Below are 25,690 nucleotides of genomic sequence, written 5' to 3'. Positions count from 1 at the left end.
GATTCAGGCAGACCATGTATTCACTTTCTGTCTGGCAGTCAGAGTAGAGAGAGCACTTCCCGACAGCTCTGGTGACATCTAACACCAGAGGGTTAGGGTTAGGGTTAGGGTTAGGGTTACCTAACCCTAACCCTAACCCTAGGTTCAGAGCTGCAGACAGAAATCTTCTCTCATGTGTTCAATTGATATCCTTTGTTTGCTCACTGAGACAGGAGGGGCCCTGTGCTATGTTTTAAGCTGCAGAGAAACACAAAGTCTAATAGTTCAAATCATGTTTCCAATGGTAGAGCACTTCTGAATGTATAAAAGGTTAAGGAGCTGAACTGGACCCTTCTGGGAGTGCCTGTAACATGACTTGGTCTACTGTCTTTGTGTCCATATTTGATTTACCCAGATATTATTATGCCCTCATTGTTTGTGTGAAAGAGATATTTCTCCCATTTCCTAAGAAAGGTCTACCAAGTTTTCCTCAGGGAAAATATTCATTTGAAAGGTGGGATGTTCCTTTTTATGGCAGCGATGTTGACACTATAATTGTAACATAACCAGATATCTTTCAACCTACGACTCTGAAATATCTCTAAGGGTTGAATATTTATTATTAAAAAATATGTTTATGTTTTAACATGAGGGAAAGCTATTTTTTTATTTTAAAGTATATCTCTACAAGTTTAAAAAGTCAGTCAGGTTTCTAAATCGGGTTTATATAAGACATGTTGCGATTGGCATGTCTTTAAAGGCCGTTGCTGGTGACTCCTCCTTGTTTGTTAGTTGTGTACTGGGCTAAATATGCAATGTCTCTTAAATAATTACAATAGTTTTTGTAATACCTCGATGTTGAAAACCTGCTCTAACATGTCCACAAAGAGTTAAACATACATCCAAATGGTGCTCCGGTCTATGTATTAGAATAGCGGCAGATTAATGCCCATTATTTTGGAAAGAGATGATCAACAATCACATATAATAATAATAATAATAATATATTTAATTTATATAGCGCTTCTCATCTGCCAAGACAAATCTCGAAGTGCTTCACAACAAGGGATACTGATACACTTTGAGAGATTAAACAAATAATTGTAATAATAATAAGAAATCAAAATATAAAATAGAGTACAAAAATAAAAGTCGGAGATAGCGATACAAATGGCAGTACTCCAGGTGTACCATGCTCAAAGTTTATTGGAAGGCCTGCCGAAAGAAGAGGGTCTTAAGGCCGGTTTTGAAGACCTCGGTGGAAGGGGCAGATCTCAGCTGATCTGGGAGGGAGTTCCAGAGGCGCGGGACTACATATGTAGTGTTCTTATGCCAGGTTCATGTGGTGAACACTCATGGTATGTATTATGATGTAAACAAGTCTTATACCTGCCCTGTCCCTGCTCCCACAGAACAGCACTCACTCTACGGGGCCGACCAAGGGCCCCACGGTGGCAGCCCGGCTCAAACACCTTCAGCAAGGCAGCCTGGAGCGGCCCAAAACACGCAAGCAGAAAGAGGACTTCCCCAAAGTCCAGGGCCAGCAGCAGGTATTCCACTTCTAAACCCTCCACCCGACGCTCCACCTGCCTGCTCTCTGCTGCGCCTCAGAGGAACCCGGCCCACCAGCTGACTATCAGAGACTACTCAAACAGCAGAGGGGCGACTATCTACAGACACCTTGGTTTTTACCAGATCTTGGTGTGTGTTATGACATTCGAGTTACTGGATCTAACCTAGCTTGCTTAGAGATCAAGTTTTTGTCGTTCGATGTTTTGATTTCCAGAGGAAGGTCGTGGTGGTGCTTGTGACTGATTAAACTAGCGTTACTATAATAGTCAGATCTATTCACAGACATCTTTCTCTTCCATAATAATCTACAGTGATGCCACGGAATAGTTTCATATCAAATTGATATTTCCTCCCCATGATCCAGCCGTGTAGTCTCTCCCCGACTCCTCATCTCTCCCTCTCTTCTTCACACTGTCTCGGTGCTCTGCTGGTGTTGAACAGCCACGAGGCCAATCCAACAAGCTAGCTTACGCTGAACTGCCTTTTAACAGCTCTACTGCTACGACACATTATGCAAGATGACAAGAGTGAAGCACAAGACGCAAGGTCGCCAGGAAAAGGTGCTTATGGGAGGAGCCTTTCAGTTGAATGTGTGCAGAAACATATATAAGATAGGTACGAGAGAAGAAATTGAGAACGAACAAAACACATATGGAAGTTAAACCAGGATTTAAATCATTCAAGCAACTGTATCTTTGTAACTTTGAACTGTTTTATTTGTAAGACCCCCACTACTTTTAGTTTGAATATCCCATTTTAAAATGTCACTTACTTGTAGGACAATATAATTGCGTTTTTTCTTTCAAGAACGATTTTTCAGACAAAACTTGGACATTTAATTTGCTTGTGAATGACAGTCATGTTATAGCATAGCATAGGGCTGTTTGTGTGAACCCCTGACCAGGTCAACACAATGGCCTGCAGATGCTCCATCAACCTGGTCATCAGCGTGGTGCACACATCTGGGGGGGGGGCAGACCTGCACGACCACCTCAATCCCCGTCATCTCTGAAATAACCACATCCCCATTGATTTGAGGAAAGCAGAAAGTCTACCTATATTACGTCCCATCTGTTCTGACTGCACCATCGCCATGTTATGTGCAGCATAGGCAACAACAAAAGGGCACATAGATAATTTATTGAAGAGTGTGACATGTCGCTGTTGGAAGCCATCACACATTCTCAGGTTACGGGCCATCATGACAAAAATCTAACATTTTTGAAATTGCCAAACTTTGAAAAAACTGTTTGTGAAACACAAACATTCAAATCACATCAATTCAGATAGAAAGTTAAATATTTCTTAAATAAGAAAATGTTTCATTTTAACACAATAACATTAGCAACAGGATGAATACAATCCGAGCAGAAAGGCTCATGAGGAGTGGGACACTTGAGAGTGTGTGTGAACAGGAGGTTAGACCCAGTGCTGGGCCTCTGAGGTGTGGAGCTGCTCTCGTCTTATCTGCTCCGGCAGACCCTCCCTGCTGCCCCGACCTGCAGGCCGCAGCAGCCTTGACCCATCCTTGACCACGGCACTCTTAAACATGTTTTAAAAAAAGAGCTTTGAGAAAATACTCAGAAAGAGAAAAAGATAACAGCCAGTCGGTCCCAGCCGGGGAAGAGCTTAAACTGCTTCACACCGATCCATATTTCCCTCTCCGCATGTGGGGCAGTTTCAGGAATCTGTCCTGATTAATTCATGAATTTACAACATTAAACATGCAGGACCCCATTTAGAAGTTTATTTACAGTGTATATTTTCCAAACAACCCGAAGCCGCTCATCCACAGGAGCCCAGATGTATTTCGAGGCTCAGTTTCATAGATCAGGTCGTGACTTCTCAGACACTAACTACGTTTACATGCAAGTTAATATTCCACTTTGATTTGGAACAGGGCAGTGAAGAGTTTAAAACAGGAAACAGCCTATTGTGTTTGTTGATTCCAAAACCCGAGGAATTGAACTGGACATTGAAACAAATATTCCAAGTGTCCAAACGGCGGTACTACAACATGCTCTTTGGATGCCGATACGGGTACTTTTTCTCTCAAGTCAGGCCATTTTGGCTTCATGCGCCACTGAGCAACTTTCATAGGAATGAACGGGGTCCGCCTCCAATGCTGTATCCAGTTCTCCTTATCTTTGTTTTGAATATAGAATTTTCCGATTAAGATACTGTAGTGGTGTATGCTTATATTGTTCAGGTTAGAACCTTTTTATGGATACGTACAACGGATTTGGAATACGCATCTCAATAGGGGTTCATACTGCAGAACAAGTAGAGATGCATGCAGAGAAGGAAAACTAACCCTCTGGTCGAAAGGAGAAAAACATTTACTTTTAAAGTTATGAAAGAATGTTGTTGACAGAATGATCAAGGGGCACTTTGTTGCAAAGGTCGAGAATTTCCGCCACGTTGAAAATACTTTCAAAAAACCTATTCATTCTGATTTGCACGATGGCATGTAGAAAGGAATAGTGGTGGAATATTCATTGCCATTAGTCATAAACAGCGTAAGGGCAAAACCCTGAATATTAGTGCCTGTAAACGTGTTCAGTGTCTTTGACAGGAGCTCCTATTAGCCGTAACAGCAATTAGAACATGGCTGACCTCCACTTGACATGCACTGCACCCCCCCCCTCACAGACCGCCAGGATTAGTATGCAGGGCCGCAGTGTCTCATGCTGCTCTGAATATCAACTCCGTTTCATTTTCTGGCTCAATTCCCTTATTGCTTTTTAAAAATGTATCACCCAGAGGGCCTGCAAGCAAACACTCACTTGTTGTTGTGTGTTGGCATAAAGTCTATGTTTACAGAGTCCGGAGTGAGCTCATGGCTTGATATCAGATATTCAAACACATCCCTTTCACAGGGAAGTATTCCAAATGATTGAAGACGTAACTGTCACTTTAAACTGTACAGTTTCCTGTTTGGTGATGGATGCAGTAAACACCAAATGATGCCTGTTCCAGGATCAGCAGTGTGTGCACTCGCCTCTGGCAACTGAATGCATTTTGATTCAAATAGTTTTTAAACCAGAGGCTGTGTTACGACAGCATCAATCTACAAAAGCTGACAAAAACAATGTGGCCACAGCAAACCTTAAGTCTGCTTCTTGTTGTGATGGAAGTGTCTGCTCTGCTGCAGTGAACTGTATCCTATCAGGCTGGTGCACCTGTCTGCCCCTCCTAGGGGACCAGGGGCACAGAGGCAGCACTGTCCCCCTGGCGCCCCGAGCAGAGCCCTGCCACCACACGCTGTGTTCTGTCATTGTTTAACTTAAGCTGTGTCAAGCTTGGCTTCGTCCTCCTCGTTCAGCCTGTTCCAACATAGCTACACACAATACGAGCTTTCAGAGCTTCTTAAATGCGTTTCATTCAGCCGGCTGCTCATCCTCAACGGGCTGCAAAGAATCCATCTTCATCAGAGCAGCCACAACTCAGATTCTACTTTGATCATTTCCTTTTCACACACACAGTATCGTCCGGGGGATTTGATACTTTAAAGAGGCCCTCTTCTGCTTCTTGGGGTTTCCTCTTTCCTGTAGTGTGTTCTATAGCATTGTGTGCATGTAAATGGTTTGCAAAGGCTAACATGTTCTCTCCCACACACTCGCCCCCTCACCCCGCCTGAAACGCCTCCATTGGACTCCTTTGTTTACTTCAGTAACATAATGACATCACTATGCTACATACTACACACTATGCTACACACTGATATGGACCTGGACATGAGCAGAACACGGCCCTTTAAAGGAGCCAGGTCCATGGAACCTTATATTTAACAGCGTCTGCAAACCGAACCAAGGATTATTTACAATATGTGATAGTTTGACTGCTCGTGTTTCTTGTTATGCTGGAAGTTATACTTTGGTGATAGCCACGTTATGAAATCTGTCAGAGTTGAAAATACTAAAACCGTGTACTTGATGGTTTCTCTCTGTATCTTCCTCTCAAGGACACACTAGAGATTACATTACATTACAATCACTTGTTAGACGCTTTTACCCAAAGCGACTCACATACTCAACACTGCAATGTGGGGTGAAGTGTCTGGCCCCGGGACACGACGCCATGCTGACTGCAGTGGGGTTTGAACCTGCTGTGACCCCCTGATCCCAACACCAACGCACTAGCCCACTGCGCCACACACCTCCTCCAATCCATCAAGTGCTGAATCCAGCCCGGTTCTATTCCTGTGCTCAGGACACCGTACACAGACACCCCACTGTGGCAGGCATTATAGGCCCGGTGCGGTGAACTGTCCTGAACGTAACTCACTCGTCCTCAAAACCCTTTTGCCTCACATTTGTATTGACGAATGGTCAGCGTCCGTGAGTGTCCACAGACGTGGATACGGGGGGGGAGTCACAGAGACGTAGATTGTCTCTGGCGGCAGAGGGGATGCTTGTCTTTCCACTTTTCTTTCTTTATTCTGCACATGAAGAGCCTCTGAGACTCCTGCTGCTGCTGCGAGGTGTTTAAAGAAAGGTCAGGTCCGTTAGGAGGCGATGCTTCCACCCAGGAGGCTCCTCCTCCTCCTCCTCCTCCTCCTCCTCCTCCACACCTCTACTTATCTCTTCTATCATTTCCTTCTGTACTTTTTTATTTCTTGCTACCCCTATTGTGTTGTATCTTCTGCTCTCTCTTCGATACACCTTCTTTTCTTTTGTTTTTGAATTCTCCCCTCCTTGTCTTCTTTAACACATCTCTACTCTCTATCTTTGTTTCCTTGTTTGGCTTCTCTCATTCCTCCCCTCTCTTATCTCATCTCCTTGTTCACTCTCCTCTCCTTGTCTCCTTTCCACATTTCCTTTTATTTGCTTCCTTTTCCCTTCTCTTTTTTTAACCACCACTCTGCTTTCTTCTTCTCTTCTTAATTCCTCGGTCTGCTCATATCTCCTTTCCTCCACTCTCTTAATCTTATTTTATCTCCTTGTTCCTTCACCTCGTTTATTTTCCCTTCACTTCTCACTTCCTATCCTCATCCCCACACCCTCCACATCTCCTTTCCTCCGCCCCTTGCTTACTCCCATCATCTCTCCTCTCCTTCCTTCTCGTTGTTTCCTTTCCTTGCCACTCCTCTTCTCCCTGCTCTCCCCTTCACTTCTCTCCTTGTTTCTTCTCCTTGCTATGGTTTTCCGCTCACAAATCCCCTCATTTCCCCTTACTTGTCTCCTTGTCTCCAACTGCTCTTTATTTGTACTCTCTTTCCTTGTATCCTCTTCTTGTTTCTTCTCCTCTCCTCCTGTACGAATCTGCTGTCTCCTATGCATTGACACTATCCCTCCTCTCCTTCCTTTACATGTCTGCCCCCCCCCGCATTACACAGAGGAGAGGAAGAAGGACATATTTTCAGTCCCAGCGCTCTGACAGCAGACTGTGATCACAGCATCATGTCTAGCTGTGTGCAGCTCAGCGACACACACACACTCCTCTCTCTCCTCTACACACAAGCACGAGGACTGTCACGCCGATGCACCAAAACCCAACATCCCCAGCGGCCAATCAGGAGATGGAAGCGTAGGGTAGTGGGAGAGGAGGGAGGTGGGGCAGAAAACCTCATCAGACACACGTGTAAGATTTAACAAAAACTTGAAATACATTTGTCTGTTTGTAAATTTTCATTTTTGTCTTTTTTTCTTTCCCCCTCCCTTTCACCGCTTTTTGTTTCTTTTCTAATTTGTCTTGTTTTTTTCTTCTCTTAAATCTTCCCTCTGCTTGCTTTCTGTGGGGCAGTGCTGAGATGTGTTCTTCTTCTTGTGCTACAGAAGAACCGCTGCTCCTCCTTCTGGCCAATCACCATTAGTTCCGCTGCTGCTTCTCCTCACATCTCTTTGGTCTGTGAGCCAGCCTCTCGCTCCTCTTCTCTCTGTTGCTTTGCTTCTACATTCTCTGTCTGCCTCTCAGGTCTCAGCCGGACTAATAACGCGAGGAGCGAGCACTCGGATCATTCTGGGTTTGGACTCGATCCTAGGTCAGAACTTGAAAGTGTGAGATTTTTGTCGTTTGAACAATTTATCCGTCTTAATAAGATGGAGGTCCTCAATCTAGGATGATAACACCCCAATAATTAGTTCAAATGATCAGATTTCTCCCATAATGCAGTTCTGCTTCACACTTCATACAGATTTGGAGGTAATTGCTTCAGCTCTGGCCCCGCAGTATGAAGCCGTTTGGGGATTTGACTTCTAACATCCAGCATATCTAACAATCAAACCCATATCTGTGTCTCAATATTCATACTAATACACTTTGCTACTATACAAACTAATACTGAGTAGTCTGTAGATTATACTGGAAAAGTGGCCAAGTCGATAAAACAAGCCGTCGGTATGACTTCTTCTTTTTGCAGCAGAAACATTTAACGTTTCTCCATACCAAGAATCTTCCTCCATTATGGATTAAAGGCTTGCAAGAGACGGATCGAAATGAGAATTTGATGAAAATTGAAGCAAAAAATGTTGATATATCCTGCATTGAAGTCCGTAGTGTGGGTTGACCCCCGACCTACATTTCCCTTAATGCAACTTGATGGCATATTTTAGTCACGAAACCAGAGTGCTTCTCCAGCTTTGCTGTGAGTGGAATGGCTTTGGAAACAACCCTCCTACACTCAAAACCTTCCATAACCTACAATCACAACCACTGTGAAGAACTGAGAAGGGCTTTCCCCTCCCCTCCATTCTGTTGAGTGTATCACCATATATATGTCTTCCAGGAGAGACTGTTTGAAAAATGTTACCGGTATCCACAAATTCAAACCATATTGCGTTAGGATTAGGTATGAACTGTTTTCATTTCCGACTACACTTCGTATGAACTATTTCAGGATGAGCATCATCTAAAAAAAAGCCCAAAATAAAACTCTGTAAAAGGGTGTAGCACGGGTAAAAGGAAGACCCCCTTACGTTTAGAAGCGGATTGGAATCAAAATTATTGATCTTCATTTCGTGGTTTGTAGGAGTTAAAACGACAGAGTTTATCGATAGAAAATATGCTGACCATGCTATAAAGGAATCTACCATTTCTAACGTAAACTTAAATACATGTGTATTTGTTGTCGTTTCCTGTAAACAAAACAAAATTAAGAATATGGTGAGAAAGGTAGTGACAATCTTTAGAAGCTAATCAGTCAAATCCTTTTATTTATGTGCTAACGCTAACACAATAAAAACATTATACTATTACATTAGTTATCTAGTGTTAAGTATGAAATTGGACCAATATCTTCAGTTTCCCTTCAACATTTATGTATTTTCAGACTGCTAGTATTAGATGTCGCATAGTGTGATTGGACCTGGCTGGAGATGGAAGGTTTTTGGGGTGAACTGTGTCTTTAATAACAGGATACATAATCCTGCACACAGGCTCTGTGCTGCGCTGACATTTTGCTGTAGGGAAATATTAATCTCGCACTGTGAGTGTGGATTTATACCACTGGCAGAAATTAAATTACAGACGGATGTTTAACCGTATAGTTAATACATTTATGGAATGTATTAGTAGTCTCAGATATAGCATTAAAATCTAGCACGGATAAAGAAAAAAACAGCAGTTGAAGTATAACCTGAACCACTGCTCAGATATATTGTATGTATATTATAAGACCATTTAGTTTTTGTTTTTGAAGACATTTCTTATCATGTAAAAAAAAGAAAAGTATCATCTATGTTTTATATAATCAAGCTTTTTTTGTATTTTTATACTTGAAGAAGAGGAGTCATGAGCATGCAACACAATTTGTATCTGTACATTTTTATTTTTCTGTGTTAAAGATTTTTATTTTTTTTCCTGCTAACCATAGAAACAAACCATGATGAAACTTTGTTGTAGAAGACCAGAGTGGGAGGTTCTCCAGGTGAAAAGTGTATAATAGTACCACCACATTTATAAAAAGCACATCTACTTCCTGGAAAACAATCTGATGGGACACACTGATAGGACGCCCCATTGTGTAGCTGTTTTCCTCTATAATAACCAATAGTGTACGTACACTGCACAGATTAAACTATTGATGGTTTATTGATGAATGTGTGATTGTTCAAACCATTTGTGGATGTTAAAAAATGTATATAAACCCAAATGATATATTACAGAAATTGATTTTATGTGGACATTTTTTAAACGGGAAAAAAAAATCCAAAATGGCATGCATACTGTATACATTCCTGAAAATCTGCACGCTGGGTCAACAGAGGTCAAATTTTCTTGTCAATAATTCTGTGTATACTTGTGAGTGTATGATAGAGTAAACTAACATTGTACAGTAACATAGATTTTTGTATTATGTTCCAAATGGGTCGGTAAAGCCCCTTTTACTGTCAGAATAAAGAAAACATGATAAGTATTATAGAGAAAGAAATATGGATGAAATTGTATATCAAATACATATGTTCCTCCAGTCTGAGAGTGATGCTTGCTGTGTGAGGTAAGTGTTGTTTGTGAATTGTGAAGAAGAATGATAATCTACTACCAAGTCAGTATAACTAAAGACCAACTAATCCGTGCAAAACACCACGCAACTTTGTGTATGGAAAGTAAAAGTTGCTGCTTTGTGTGAGAAAAATCAACCAAACAAAAAAAGGTTGCTGCTTTTGTACGTTCCTGTTGTGTTTTGTGACAATAAAGGTGACCCTCTTATACATGACGCTTGTGAGTGACTCTTCTGTGAATGGACACAAAGGAAGCATTGAGCTCCAGCTGCAACAAACGAGTATCATTATGTATCAATCCATGTGTACTTTTTTTAAAGTTTTTTTTAGTCTGTAAAATAGACAAAATTATGCAAGTCTAAATATTTAGTTAGGTCTCAGTCTCGAACCTAAAAAAGGATATGTTTGCCATCATTAAAGACAAAGAAAAGTAATGAACTCTCAACATGTATCACCAACACACTCTCACTCCCTAAGCGTCCAATAGCGACGTTTGGTCAGTGTCCGTGGCGTCCAATTGTGACGCTCCTAGGCTCCTTCAGCGTCATAAAGAGACGCAAATAGCTTTCAACTGATTGCAATGTATTCCCATCTGCGTCGGGATTTGACGCTCAGGGAAGCACGGCATTCGTTTATGTCGGCTGCCCTTAAAGGTAATGTGAGCGTCCATTCCCAGGAGTAAAGGATGGCAGAAGACACTACACTACCCAGAATCCCCAGCTATCGTTTGGACTACACCATGTGCTCTTGACAAACCCCGTGATAGTCCTCAAGCTCTGTGATTGGAGAGTGTGCTCCGAGGGTTAAGCCGATTCTCGAACAGCACTTGAAATGGGATGGAACCACGGCAGACTGTCCAAAACTGGATTTGAACGGGTCCACCGCGTCCCCCCTCCCCCACCCCGTCCCCAGAACTACACATGCTGGCTATTCTGTTTCGCAACATGTTCTCTATGGCACGTCTCTACTGGGAGTTGTAGTTTTAAAAGACGTTTTCGTATTTCCCATAATAAGCAGTTGCCAGTATTAAACTGTGTACATCCCTGGAGGTTTAGGGGACAGGAAACACTCACATTTAAAACATATAATTAATAAATGGGTGAAAATTGCTTGTGCCCATTATGGGCAGTATTACTATATATACCCACACGCCAGCTAAGGTCAGAAGAGCTTTATTTAACAGCTGGTCTTATGTTTGTGACCCCTGTGATAACATTACATTACATTAATTGATAAGCCTGAAACATGCACTTGTCAAGGTTCAGAGGCACATTGTGCAAATATGGCAGTTGCCATCGATCAGCTTAAGATAAGATATACTTTATTGATCCCAAGTTGGAACATTTGCGTTACATCAACATGTGTAACAGTTAAATATGCAGTTGTGTTTATTTGAAAATCATTTAGTATAATCACATAAATTCTGTGTTTTATATTCAACAATTCTGTGTTCTTTATTTATTGATTGTTCAATACCTGACAAGGCCGGAGATGAAATATCTACATACATCTTATAAGAGTAATACATTATGTATAATATCAGTTAAAATAAGTGCTTCAACATAGTTAACATTGCTGGAGGTATGCACACATATTGATAGATGTCTTGTAATGCACTATTGAGGAACCTGCGACCCAAGTTTTTCATTCAGTGCAGAACTACACCACAGTTGTGTAGGCCTATATGATATGTCAATAAACCTTAGAAAATCTTGAAATCTTGAAAGGGATGTGCAAAATAGTCATTACATACAGTCTTTAATTAACAATTAGTAGAGAATAACGAGTAATGAATATACTTTATAGGGATCGTATTAATATCTAATAATACAAATATTGAAATGCAATAACATGCTTTAACCACCAGGTGTCCCTTTATATCAACTGTGCACCTTTATGGTGTAAATACAGCCTATCTACCAATTGGATCAAATATAAAAGTAAGCCGAATTAGTGTTGATACTGCAAGGAGACGTATTGTGTGAAAAGAAATGTAAGATGTTGTTTAATGGCTGATTTATGATCCACGTCACGTTTCCAGTTCCTCATGTTTGTCTTGTCATCAGGGCTCTATAAATACAGAACTACGGCAGATATGTAATATGTAATGCAGCCGAACCGTGTATTACAATGCCGTTATGTGATGACTTTCAAAGAGAAAAGCAAGCACACTCGGAATAAGGTATTATTATTATTTCGGTCTGTTTCCGGTATTTGTTAATGACGGTGTGCTCTGAGATGTGAGACTGGAATTGCACAGGGGGAAATAACGTAGGCTATCTTTAGATGCAGATTTTGTTAAACTAATATGTTTAGGCTGTGGACCAACACTATACATTGACGGGGAAGGGGGTAGCAATAAAGATAACACCATTAAACAGTTACACAACATAACAGAAATAATATCGATAGCAGCGTCCCTAGCAACCACCTTGGTAACAATGAAAACGTCGCGATTTCCTGAAGTAATCTTCGTAATAACTAGCAAACTAAAGATCATGTACATCCACTGCACACATAATCTGAAATAACAACTCATATTTCTCGCATCAAATGACATCAAAACGCATTTTAATGGCCAAACTAACTTTAAAATAGGCATTTTACACCTAGAATAAAACGAAGTTCGGCCAAGTTTTCTTTTTCTGCAGGGAGACATTTGAAGATCACGTGACATAGACGCCAGCCATCGGAATGAATGGTGAAAAAAACGGGGTTTGTCAAACAGAGCACATGGTGTAGGCCAAACGATAGCTGGGGATTCTGGGTAGTGTAGTGTCTTCTGCCATCCTTTACTCAGAAAACATATTTGTTTCTCCGAATCGAAGGGGAAAAATACAAAAGCATTGTACACAATTTAAACCAATCAATGTTGTGTAATTAACAAGGATAATCTGGTGTTTTTTAGTCGATGAGTAGTGCAGATATCACTGTAAAATCAATCGACAGTAAGAGGAGTACTTACTTCCGGGTGTAAAATTCTCCGTTATCCAATGGGAATGGATGCTCACATTGCCTTTAAGGGCAGCCGGCATAAACGAATGCCGTGCTTCCATGAGCGTCAAATCCCGACGCAGATGGGAATACATTACAATCAGTTGAAAGCTATTTGCGTCCCTTTATGACGCTGAAGGAGCCTAGGAGGGTCACAATTGGACGCCACGGACACTGACCAAACGTCGCTATTGGACGCTTAGGGAGTGAGAGTGTGTTGGTATCACCTGCAACCATTTTGCTTTTGTGGCTTTTTTCTTGAAAATTCCTTAAAGGAGACCAATCATGCTGTATTTGAATAATACAGTGTAGGGTAGGGCCATACCTATATAAGGTATATTTATACGCTTTTTCTTTCAAAATACCAAACAGATCATGCATTTTAGCCATGCCTCATTTCAATCTATTTTGCTCTCCTCCAGCCTGTCTTTGCATGCGCTGCTGCTGACCACGCCCCCCTGCAAAGGAGGGGGCCGAGTTACGAGCGTCATGTTACCATGCTGTTACCATGCCACGGCAAGCTCTCATTCCCCTGATTGGTGGAGAGTTGCCCATATAGGCGGAGCACCTCGTCACTGACTTCAGACTATTTTCAAATCTGTTTCAGTCTGTATCAGATCCGTTAAAGCCCCGTTTTTAGAGATGTGGGTACGGAGGAAAAGAGAGAGGGTTGTGTTTTCTGACACTTGGTGAGTTCCCTGACACACCGGGGACACATATTCATGTATAAAAGACGTACAAAAGTGCATTTTGCATGATAGGTCCCCTTTAAAGAAGGAATTGATTATAAAATAGTTATTTTAGATTTTAAATGTAGATGTGCTGTATAAAAGTGTTTAAAAATGTACCTTTGGTTGACCAAATGACTTACGATAGCAATAGGCCTATACTGCTAATTCGCTCAATAATTACCTGCTAACTGCAGCATTTAAAACTTATACATTTCATTGGAAATACCCTGATCACTAGACCATTTTAGGGCTGAAATAAATGCATACATATTTTTTAAATTCTGCTTTTGTGAACTTTGCCTTGCTATTTAATGTGGCTAACCGATTGCTACCGTCTTAGCAGTGCTGAACTGGAGAGTCCAAAATGGAATTAAAGCCATCATAGCTTGGTAGCAGTTTTGCACCATCAACTTCTAAAACTGCTCTTGTCAAACTTTCAAATCCTTCAAAAATAAATGGTTTGCAGACAGTTATGAGCCAAAAGCCAACGGTTGGAATACATATTTTAAATAAACTGACTTTTCTTTTACAATACCTAGCTAACAAACATGATAACTGACAGTTAGCCAGCTTGTTAGCATGCGTGATGCGTGATGCTGAGTGATCAGCACAGAGAAAATAGAAGTGTTTTATTTGACCGTAGGTGACTTTCTTAGCATAATTAGACTTTAATGTATTCAGCCTCAAGATGGTATTCTTCCAGTCACACAAATATATATTTAGTTCTCTTAAAACTCTTATGCGTGCCACTTAAGGAAATACGTGTTTAAACAAGTGTCTATTAATGAATCATTGCTTAGTTGAACTAAAGAAATAAAGAGTTATTGTCCATCCATCCATCTTCTCTCGCTTATCCGTGGTCGGGTCGCGGGGGTAGCAGTTCCAGCAGAGAGCCCCAAACTTTCTTTTCCCTGGCCACATCAACCAGCTCTGACTGGGGGATCCCAAGGCGCTCCCAGGCCAGCGAAGAGATATAATCCCTCCACCTGGTCCTAGGTCTACCCCTCGGTCTCTTCCCAGCTGGACGTGCCTGGAACACCTCCCTAGGGAGGCGCCCAGGTGGCATCCTTACTAGGTGCCCGAACCACCTCAACAGGCTCCATCTCGGCCGCTTGTATCCGCAATCTCGTTCTTTCGGTCATGACCCATCCTTCATGACCATAGGTGAGGGTGAATGAAAATGGCCCGGTAGACAGAGAGCTTTGCCTTCTGGCTCAGCTCCCTTTTCGTCACAACGGTGCGGTAAAGCGACTGCAGTACCGCTCCCGCTGCTCCAATTCTCCGGCCCATCTCACGCTTCATTGTTCCCTCACTCGAGAACAAGACACCGAGATACTTGAACTCCTTCACTTGGGGTAAGGACTCATTCCCTACTTGGAGTGGACAGTCCATCGGTTTCCTTGTGAAAAAAGACTTATTGTGTAAAACATCATATTATAAAGTTAAAATAGGCGGCAGAATGCAGCTTTGTAGCCATTAATAAATCATGAAAGTATCATCATGTAATACAGTGCAAACACGTTAAATCATGTTGACTTTGAAGTACTCCGCATGGACAAATAAATGTCACGGATTAGTTCAAACGCCTAAAACCAACCAAATATGTGCTGACAGAGATTTAAGCTGCGGTGTGACGAGGTTGGCCGGAGTTCATTTAGATTAGATGAAAGTTTAATGATTCATCAGGAATAGCTGAGCATGGCATTAGCAGAGAGGAATTAGAGATAGATACAAATCAAATGAGTAAGATGTAAGATAATGAGGTAGTAATTAAATACGTGAAAAAAACATGTTTTTGGGGTAAAGCCTTGATTTATTTCTGGCAATGGTATCAACTGTGAGTGCAGTTGAAGCACAATTTAAAGGAATAGTTTGACATTTTGGGTAATGAAGCTTAGCGCAAGTTCAATAAGAAAGACCTAACACGAGTCACTTACACGTCACTCGATAGCTCCCTTCCCCCCTCATTAAATATGAGGGCGTCACCCCTCAGCAGCCAATAGCTGCACATGCTAAATTCCTTAAATGCCTGCTCTTCCTCCCTGTCAGTTGTCATTTGCAGATGACCGCAAACAGTAGCAGTACTATACTCCTCCTCGTGAGAAAAAAAAAAAAGCACAAGAAAAACTAGCTCAAGATGTCCAACTCGGACAATTCAGATCACGAACCTGGTATGGAAATCTTCGAGCCCGGTTCGGCTCCCCACAGCGGCCTATCACCAGAGGCAGACTTCCTCATCGCCCGGCTCCTGCAGCAGGGCATCCCCACAGCCCCAGGCCTCACTCTCTCGCAGCTCCGAGAGCTCTCGGATCAGGTCTCCAGCACAGCTCCCCAGTCCGGGGCAGCAGCTCCAGTCAGCTCCCCAGAGAGCAGGGCGAGGACGTGGCCGCAGCCGCGGAGGTAAAAAAAAAAAAAAAAAGGGCAGGAAGTCGAGCCCTCCAGGATCCCGTCCACCTCCAAAATCCACCCCTTCCCAGGCTCGCCAGTCCGGGAGCGTCACTAACACACCCCTCATGGAGAGTAGCGTGGCCGGCTCCCTGCAATCCCTGGCTAGCTCCATGATAGCTATCGATGCTCGCCTCCAGGCCCTGGAAGACTCCGTCACAGGAGCTTCGACTTCCGTGGCACTCAGGTACTAGTGTTAACGAAAATGTTTGCACTCACCCTTACACAGGGTCGGGTTGTAACGGAATAGATGTAACGGCGTTACGTAATCAGAAATACAAAAAATCAAGTATATTCAGTGGGCGTTACATTTGAAAAAACGAGTAATCTGAGTCAGTTACTTTCGTAAACCTGAAGTGAATACTTATTCATTATTGGTTGAGAAGTTTCCTCACAAAATGTAATATTCATTACCGGCAGAACCGTGTGCACACTGCACAGGCTGCAGCGTGTCTGTGAGCGAGAGATGCAGCGTGTCTGTGAGGCCCCGCCCCCGCACGCAGACGAGAGAGAGAGAGAGTTCTCTTTCAAAATATATTGAAAGGTAGAAACGGAGATGGTTAGATAAAACATGGAAGATAACGTTTATGTAGCATTTATTTATTGTCGAAATGATGACATTTATAACGGGATCAAATCAAAGTGAATGGCCTGCTGAATGCATGGGGCAAGTGACTGGAAAAAAGTTATTACATCGTTTCAAATAATAAATAATAATGATAATTCATTCTATTTAGGGGAGCCTTTCAAAGCACCCAAGCACACCTTACAATGCATAACATATTCCAAGGAAAGGTTTTAAGACGGTACAAGAATGCAGTATGGGTGAGTTTTTATGTGTGGTGCAGATGAGAGCTGTCCAGAATGACCCTAAGATGTTGTGTTGTGCTCTTGATAAAACAGTAAAATACGTGTCTCCCGTTCACCAAAACATACCCATCTGTTATGGAAAAGAAAGTATTCCAAAGAAAAAAGAAGAAGAAGGAAAGAAGAAGATGCGCAGAAGAAAAATCTGGCCCACCCTATATTTTTACAGGCCCACCCTAAAGTACATTTCTGCCTACGCTACTGGTCCGCACAGCAGCGTGCGTTGACGTTGGCGGTCGGCGTGTCTGAAGCTTGGCGATTTTTATTTTTTTATTTTTTTGCGAGCAACGTGACCAACAACCAATCACATGAATCTCTTGCCCCCGACATACAAAGCAATAGCAATGTTAAAACGAAGTAAACTGGAAAAAAAATAATAAAAATCTCCAACAGGCGAAAACCTACCAGTTTCACCCACTGTCTCTGCCTCCTCCCTCCATGCCTCGCTCCTCTGGTTTGTATCCCGGTAGATGAACAGAGACCGATCATTCAGCACCGGGTGATTCACTACCGCTATAATGAATTTTCCCTCCATTTTTTGGAATATGAGGTAATGACCTGCGTAGTCTCTCCCAGCATACACGCGGTTTGACTGGCTAGCGCTTGTACTGGCAGATTTGCATAAACGGGATTTCATTGGCTGACGCTTCTGCCAAGGCACCAACAAATTGAACATTGCTCAATTTTTGAAGCGAGCAACGCCAGCAACGCTCCACGTCGCTTCCCAAAATACAGTTCTGCTAAAAGTGACGTCACCCTATTCAAAGTGAATGGGCAGAAGCGTTGGAAGCTTTAACGCGCGCCACCGTGTGGACGGGCCGTCACAGTAGCTCTGCGCCAGAAACCTCGTGGAGGTAGAAAAAAAAAAAAAATGGAATATCACCCCTCCACTCCCATTATCATCCCTCAGCTAGCAGCTGCGCTATCTACTCACCCAGATTCCGTGTGTGTTGACTATCTCTGTCAGGGCTCTCCCAAGGCTTCAGGGTAGGGGTCCTCCCATCTCTCACAGTGACTTGCGTAGCAAGAAACTTACAGTCAGCCGCTAAAGAACCCAACATAGTTTCCCAGCTCATCGACAAAGAACTTCTCAAAGGATATATAATCGGCCCTTTTAGCTCCTCCCCCTTCTCAGTGTTCCGTTCAAATCCCATCGGAATAAGCCACACGTAAATAAAAGGCTGATTTTCAATCTGTCCGCTCCCCGCTCCGGCCATTCCGCAGCGTCAATAGCATCATCCCTCCAGATCAGTTCTCCCTTCACCATGCCTCAGTGGATAATGCAATAAAGATGATCAAGTTCACAGGGCACGGAGCTCGGCTCTCCAAAGCGGACATTACCGATGCCTTCATAATCATCCCCATTCATCCGTCTCAGTGGAATTCGTTCGGTATTAAGTGGGAGTCCAAACTCTATTTTCGCCGTTCGCAGAAGCAGCCCCTGCATCTTCAATTCCTTCTCAGAAGCACTCTGCTGGATCCTGCTGAACATCGTCAGAATCCCCTCCGTCCTTCACCTACTGGACGACTCCTCCCCATAGACCCGCCACAGGACAGCTCAGGGATCTCACTGGCCAAGCTTAAACACTGCTTCAGGAGTTAGGTGTCCCTCTCTCCAAAGAGAAAACGTTAGGTCCCGACACACGCTTAGAGTTCTTAGGCATCATCCTCGACTCCATAGACATGAAGACGTCTCTCCCCTCCGACAAATTGCAGCGCATCCGGGACATCACCAAGTCATACTGCGAGCAACTAGTTATCACAAAACAACAGTTGCTCTCCCTTCTCGGATACCTCAACTTCGCCATGCACGTCATCCCCCAGGGGCGCTCGTTCATCTCCCGCCTCCTGGACGCAGCATCAGCGGTCGACAAACTCCATGACTGTGTTTTCTTAGACGAAGGCTGCCGCTCAGACCTACGTTTCTGGTCCCTCCTGCTCGCCCACTGGAACGGAGTTACTTTCTTTTACGATGACCTCGTGCGTTCCTCTGACTCAATGAGGTTCTTCACGGATGCCGCCCCATCCGTGGGTTTTGGGGGTTTCTTCCAGGGAGAGTGGTTCACAGGGTCAATGGCCCCCGTCAATTTCTACCTCAAGCAAGTTCTCATTAAATCCGGCCTATCACCTATATCATACCCGGAACATTCCTTCAGGATAGGTGCAGCCACCTCTGCTGCTAATCAAGGTCTCTCTACCTCATCCCTACAACAACTAGGACGGTGGTCCTCCTCCGCCTTCACAACCTACATTCGCCCGGACATCAGCGATGGGATCTGGCTTCCCAAAGATCTCTCAGACCCTAACTATGGTATCTATGCATATAACTGGTGGTGGCTCATAAACACATTCACAAGTATACAAGTCTCACTAAGGTACCTGATATTCAAACTGCATTCCTGTCCTAATTCCGCAGGCCCCGCCTACAGGGAATAATGTCTCGTCTCACGCTGCAACTACATGTAACGGGCTTCATCTCCGGCACACAGGTATTTCATTCCCAGGCCTTGCTCAAACGTATCAGTGTAAAATGTATTTCCTGCAGTCAGGCGTGGACTCGGGCCACTGTACACCCCCGTGGCAGTTACCAAAGAAAAGGAAAGAAAGAAAGAGAAAAGAGTAAAGAAAAAGATATATATATATATATATATATAGCCTGCGAAGTCAGGCGTGGCGGAAGGCCACCGTACACTTCGGTGTCGTAGCTTCGGGCTACCGTACACTTCGGTGTCGTGGACGTTGGGCCACCGTTACAAAACGAAACCGCTCGCTCCTCGGCGTAGTCAAGCCCTGCTGGCCAGGCATGCGACCCGCAGGTCGTTTTCAGGTAAGACCGGCACTGATTTCGGCAGTCAGAGTCTCAGCATGACCCGTAAGCTCCGGCAGTGATTCCGGCACTATGTCGCTCATATATGTGTTCATCTATTATCTTTCCTTCCCAGATCACCAGTCACCCCACAAGGTAAGCAACTCAGTTCATCTCAGTATTTCATACTTCACTGGTTTTGGGGATTTCATCGGAGCGGTGCTTTCCCTCCTGAATGATTATCCTGCAAACCGGGGCCTAATCGCCAAACACCATTACATTCTCCTGTTGTATTATCATGGCAATCATTTCATTCATATCATTTCATTCTTACATCACGTCTCTCCGGTTTGAATTACACTTGTTTGCTTCCACTCATGTCTGGGTGTGAAATCCGGAGCTGAAGGCAGGACATGGTTAGCTTTGGTTAGCTTAGCATTAAGACTTCAAGCAGAGGGTGAAACAGCTAGCCTGGCTCTTTAACCAAAGTTAATAAAATCCACCTAACTGGAATGCTGTTGAGTGAATGTTTTGTTTGATATGTCCAAATGTAGCTCAACTATAAGCCTCCTTTTACCCCAAGGTGTATAATCAGGGTGTAGTGCATGTCTGTGTGACAATTCTATCTGGGCTTGTCACGATCTGTCTTTATGGTGTTTTGTCTTGTCTATATTTGTCTGTGGTTCCCTGTCGTTAGTTTCCCTGGTGTGTCTGATTACCCGATTGTGTTCACCTGTGGCCCCTGTGTTTTCTCCTCCCTCCTCACCTGTGTCTTGTTTGTGTGATTAGTCTTGTGTGTATTTCAGTTCTGGTTTTTCTGTCTGTCTTTGTCGGTTCGTCTTGTGTCATGACTAGTTCGTCGGTGAGTGTTCTGTTTTGTCTTTGTTTATCACCTAGCCTTGAAATAAAGGAATTTTCACTTTATTCTGCATTTGGGTCCTACCTGCTTCACACACCGTAACAGGGCTAACGGATATGAGAAGCTTTGTCTACAGGAATTTGGCGGGAGAGTTCTCTCCTGACAGACTAATGGCACATTTCCACTGCAGCGCGTAGCACGGTTTAAGCATGCCGTGCCAAACCCGGTCCGTTTTTTGTTGCGTTTCCACTAGGGGTATTTCTGGCTAACGGGTACCTTTTCACAGTTTTTCTGGCCCTCCAAAATCGTGGTTCTTTCCGGGCCAGCTAATAATGTTTTGATTATTGAAATGTATACCGTTCTGTTTCATATGGGTGTTGAGAGATGTATCCATAGATCTCGTCTCTTAATTTTGCTCTGAAATTCACCAGATTGATGCATTTAATTGCAAAATAAATACAAAAAAATCTTCCCGGGTTTAGTGTTTAAACTCTTCTTCTTCTTTTTTTAAACAGCTTATGACTAAGATAAGATATATCATTTTGTTTTACTTGAAGGGCTTGTGCAGCAGTTACAGTAGGCCTACAAATGAGGAAAGCATTCAAAACCAAAATATACACAATGCCAACAATAAAGGGCTAGAGTTGCGGAGAGAAATATGTTTGCAATGTAAAATATGAGGAACAGGTAAGGGAAAGTTTCCTCATTGTGTCTCCGGAACGTAATGAGAGAGTTCTAAAGCTATTTGTGGTTTGATAGAAACTGGGCAGTTTTCCAGTTGTTTGAGGCACTCGAGGCACTGGGAAGTAGAAGATCTGCTCCGCCCTGCTGATCTTATTCACTTCCTGCTTCCACTTTGTCCTCCAAACTAAAACAGACTAGCTGAGTAACATTGTCTGTGTCTGGAAACAGCAGTTGGCATTTAATTCAAACAAATAGAACTGGAAACAGACTGTAAGTACGATTTAATATCTCACTGAGATCATGTTTAATACTTTTTGAAGGGATTTATGTTTGCATTTTGTCCTCTGTTTTATTTTCAACACCAGAATGCATTGTAGCAGCTTGTTGAGATTGTAATTTAGTCTTCGTTATGTGAAAACATGTTCAGACAGAAGGCTGCAACAGAAAAGAAATGTCTGCAGATTATGCAGTTTAGAAACTTTTCTATGGAGCTAATTTCCTGCCATAACTCCACAAACAAACTAAACAGATTTTACAAAAGCCTCATGATTCACTAACAAACACAATGTGGTTTGCAGATACAAAACACCATCTACAAACTAATGCATTTAGTTTTGCATAGAAAAAACGTATCTATCAAACAAACACGTAACATTGTTCTTATAAATCATGTTTCAGAGATAAATTCAGGTTTTACAAGTACACACTCTCACTCCCTAAGCGTCCAGGAGCGATGTTTGGTCAGTGTCCGTGGCGTCCAGTTGTGACGCTCCTAGGCTCCTTCAGCGTCATAAAGGGACGCAAATAGCTTTCAACTGATTGCAATGTATTCCCATCTGCGGCGGGATTTGACGCTCATGGAAGCGGCATTCGTTTGTGTCGGCTGCCCTTAAAGGCAATGTGAGCGTCCATTCCCATTGGATAACGGAGAATTGTACACCCGGAAGTAAGTATTCCTCTTACTGTCGATTGATTTTACAGTGATATCTGCACTACTCATCGACTAAAAAACACCAGATTATCCTTGTTAATTACACAACATTGATTGGTTTAAATTGTGTGCAATGCTTTTGTATTTTTCCCCTTCGATTCGGAGAAACAAATATTTTTTCTGAGTAAAGGATGGCAGAAGACACTACACTACCCAGAATCCCCAGCTATCGTTTGGACTACACCATGTGCTCTGTTTGACAAACCCCGTTTTTTTCACCATTCATTCCAATGGCTGGCATCTATGTCGTGATCTTCAAATTTCTCCCTGCAGAAAAAGAAAACATGGCCGAACTTCGTTTTATTCTCGGTGGAAAATGCCTATTTTAAAGTTAGTTTGGCCATTAAAATGCGTTTTGATGTAATTTGATGCGAGAAATATGAGTTGTTATTTCAGATTATGTGTGCAGTGGATGTACATGTACAGAATCCCCAGCTATCGTTTGGAGGACACCACGGACGCGGTGGACCCGTTCAAATCCAGTTTTGGACAGTCTGCCGTGGTTCCATCCCATTTCAAGTGCTGTTCGAGAATCGGCTTAACCCTGGAGCACACTCTCCAATCACAGAGCTTGAGGACTATCACGGGGTTTGTCAAACAGAGCACATGGTGTAGTCCAAACGATAGCTGGGGATTCTGGGTAGTGTAGTGTCTTCTGCCATCCTTTACTCAGAAAAAATATTTGTTTCTCCGAATCGAAGGGTAAAAATTAGGGCTGTCAGTCGATTAAAATATTTAATCGCATGATTGTCCATAGTTAATCGCGATTAATCGCAAATTAATCGCACATTTTTGATCTGTTCTAAATGTACCTTTGAGGAATATTTTTCAAGTTTTTAATACTCTTATCAACATATGAGTGGACACATATGCGTTATGCTTATGTTTATTATCATTTGAACAATGACAAATATTCTCATGAATATTAAACACAACCACCTGGAACCTCTCTCATTCAATACAAATGGTGTGTGTGTGTGTGCGTGCGTGCGTGTGCGTGCGTGTGTGTGCGTGCGTGTGTGTGTGTGTGTGTGTGTGTGTGTGTGTGTGTGTGTGTGTGTGTGTGTGTGTGTGTGTGTGTGTGTGTGTGTGTGTGTGTGTGTGTGTGTGTGTGTGTGTGTGTGTGTGTGTGTGTGTGTGTGTGTGTGTGTGTGTGTGTGTGTGTGTGTGTGTTGGATCGTTGGAGCTATGTGTAACTCAAGGCATATGCTCGAACGGGAGCTGCCTGGACGCTGCAATCATGTTGCTGCAATCATGAGTGTGCTGACTTCTCCTACAATGTCCCGCTGTCTGCTTCCTGCATAAAGTCAAGTGCTCGGCGCAGTTGTGTGGATCGAGCGCTCCTCTGTTTTCATTGAAACAGCTCCTTATATCCGTTAGCGCAGCTAGCTAGCACCCGATGCTAACAACAGCAATGCACGTAAGGTCTCTCTCTCGCTCGCTCCACACATACACACACCCTCCCGGTCCTCCCGATGGCCAGTCGGTGCCTGCCGGTGAGCGTTGAAGTGTGGTCTGCCACAAGCGGGCAGCAGGAGCGGGGCTGTCAGCATCAGCTTGTAGATGGTATTTTAAACTCGATGTGCTCTGAAACTACGGGGCGGCCGAGGAAAAAAAATACACATGCGTTAATCGCGTTAAAATAATTAGTGGCGTTAATTTTTTTTTTTGCGTTAACGCGTTATTAACGCGTTAACTTGACAGCCCTAGTAAAAATACAAAAGCATTGCACACAATTTAAGCCAATCAATGTTGTGTAATTAACAAGGATAATCTGGTGTTTTTTAGTCGATGAGTAGTGCAGATATCACTGTAAAATCAATCGACAGTAAGAGGAATACTTACATCCGGGTGTACAATTCTCCGTTATCCAATGGGAATGGACGCTCACATTACCTTTAAGGGCAGCCGACACAAACGAATGCCGTGCTTCCATGAGCGTCAAATCTTGACGCAGATGGGAATACATTGCAATCAGTTGAAAGCTATTTGCGTCCCTTTATGACGCTGAAGGAGCCTAGGAGCGTCACAATTGGACGCCACGGACACTGACCAAACGTCGCTCTTGGACGCTTAAGGAGTGAGAGTGTGTTGGCCAGGGCGCTGACACGGCGCCCTTTGAGCATCAGATCTGACGACGCTGATTGGCTGTAATTATGTTTCGGCGGCATAGTATACAGATAGCAACAGTCAGCTTGTTGGCTGCTGCTGCTCTGGCTGAGGGTTCTTTCCTACCGCCCGGACGAGAGAGGGTAATGATACACGCTGCGGCCAGGCAGGAAACATGTGACTTATCAGTAACTTTAGACATCGTAAAACAATTTTAAACGAGATTTTATCGTAGATTATACATTTTACTGATACCAATTATATAATATTTACCTTGTTCATTAAAAAAAAATTTGTTTTTATTTTTTAAATATTTGTTTTTATTTATTTTTTATTTTTAATGACAATCAAACATGTGGGAAGAGGGTGGGCGGCGCCCCTAGCACCCCTATGGGCCGTCCGCCACTGAATAGGAGATAGGGTTAGAATTTAGGAGCTGATTTTTGGATTATCGGAACGCAACCGAGGAGTCGAGGAGGGGAAATTTGAGTATTGAGAAGCCTCTCTGCTCACTCACACATGCTCCACGGCAGCAGGGGGTGCTACTGAGTCCATTGGGAAGGCGAGAGGTTGAGCAGAGCATGGAACAGCCCTTGCCAGCCTGATGACAGCGGTGTTTCTAGCGATCCAGTGTTCTGGGTCAGTGTTATAGTGATAATATTATAAACAAGGTGAATTTAGCGATCACAACGAAAACAACCAAGATACACATTGAGCCCAGAACATTAATGTTAGGGCTGTAAATATAATAAGCCTTTGTCTAAAACAGGCCCGGCTCTAGGATGAAATGACTGAGGGGGCTGTTAAAAAATCCGAGAGGGCGATTTATTGTCACAACAACGAAAAATACTGGCATGTAATGAATTGACACACCAAGTTTTTTTCCTTCTCACTGCTCTAAATCTCTTTGCTTCTTTATTTGTTTTCCGGATTGACCCCTCTCATTCTGTTCTTTTCCTCTGATCTTTAATAATAGCCATGAGAAAAATCAAATCAATGTTCCACAATCCGTCACTAGATGTTGCTCATTGTGCCAATACAGTTGATATAATACATAACATATTATTATTCTAGTAAAAGGGCTTGCTTTGGCAAAATCCTGATCCATACAGGCAGCCCTAAATAATAACAAGTAAGCATCATGTGTGGTGCTATCTGTAGATGTCTGTCTTATTTTTTGTCGATTTCATATTGTTTTCACAGAGCTGTGCA

The 25,690-nt window shown here is 43.0% G+C and overlaps 1 protein-coding gene across 1 annotated transcript in view; it reads left to right on the top strand.

The window, feature by feature from the left end:
- srcin1b (SRC kinase signaling inhibitor 1b) overlaps positions 1-10,207 on the top strand; it is a 163,162-nt gene extending 152,955 nt beyond the window's left edge. Inside the window, 1 exon segment of the mRNA XM_071206758.1 lies at positions 1,392-10,207. Within this exon segment, the coding sequence (XP_071062859.1) occupies positions 1,392-1,544 (153 nt within the window). The 3' untranslated portion in view covers positions 1,545-10,207.
- The last annotated feature ends 15,483 nt before the right edge of the window (positions 10,208-25,690 follow it).

The sequence above is a fragment of the Pseudochaenichthys georgianus genome, chromosome 19, assembly GCF_902827115.2.
Source record: "Pseudochaenichthys georgianus chromosome 19, fPseGeo1.2, whole genome shotgun sequence".
Classification (NCBI taxonomy): domain Eukaryota; kingdom Metazoa; phylum Chordata; class Actinopteri; order Perciformes; family Channichthyidae; genus Pseudochaenichthys; species Pseudochaenichthys georgianus.
Note: the sequence above shows the minus strand (reverse complement) of the source record. Positions and strands in the feature narration are given on the sequence as shown.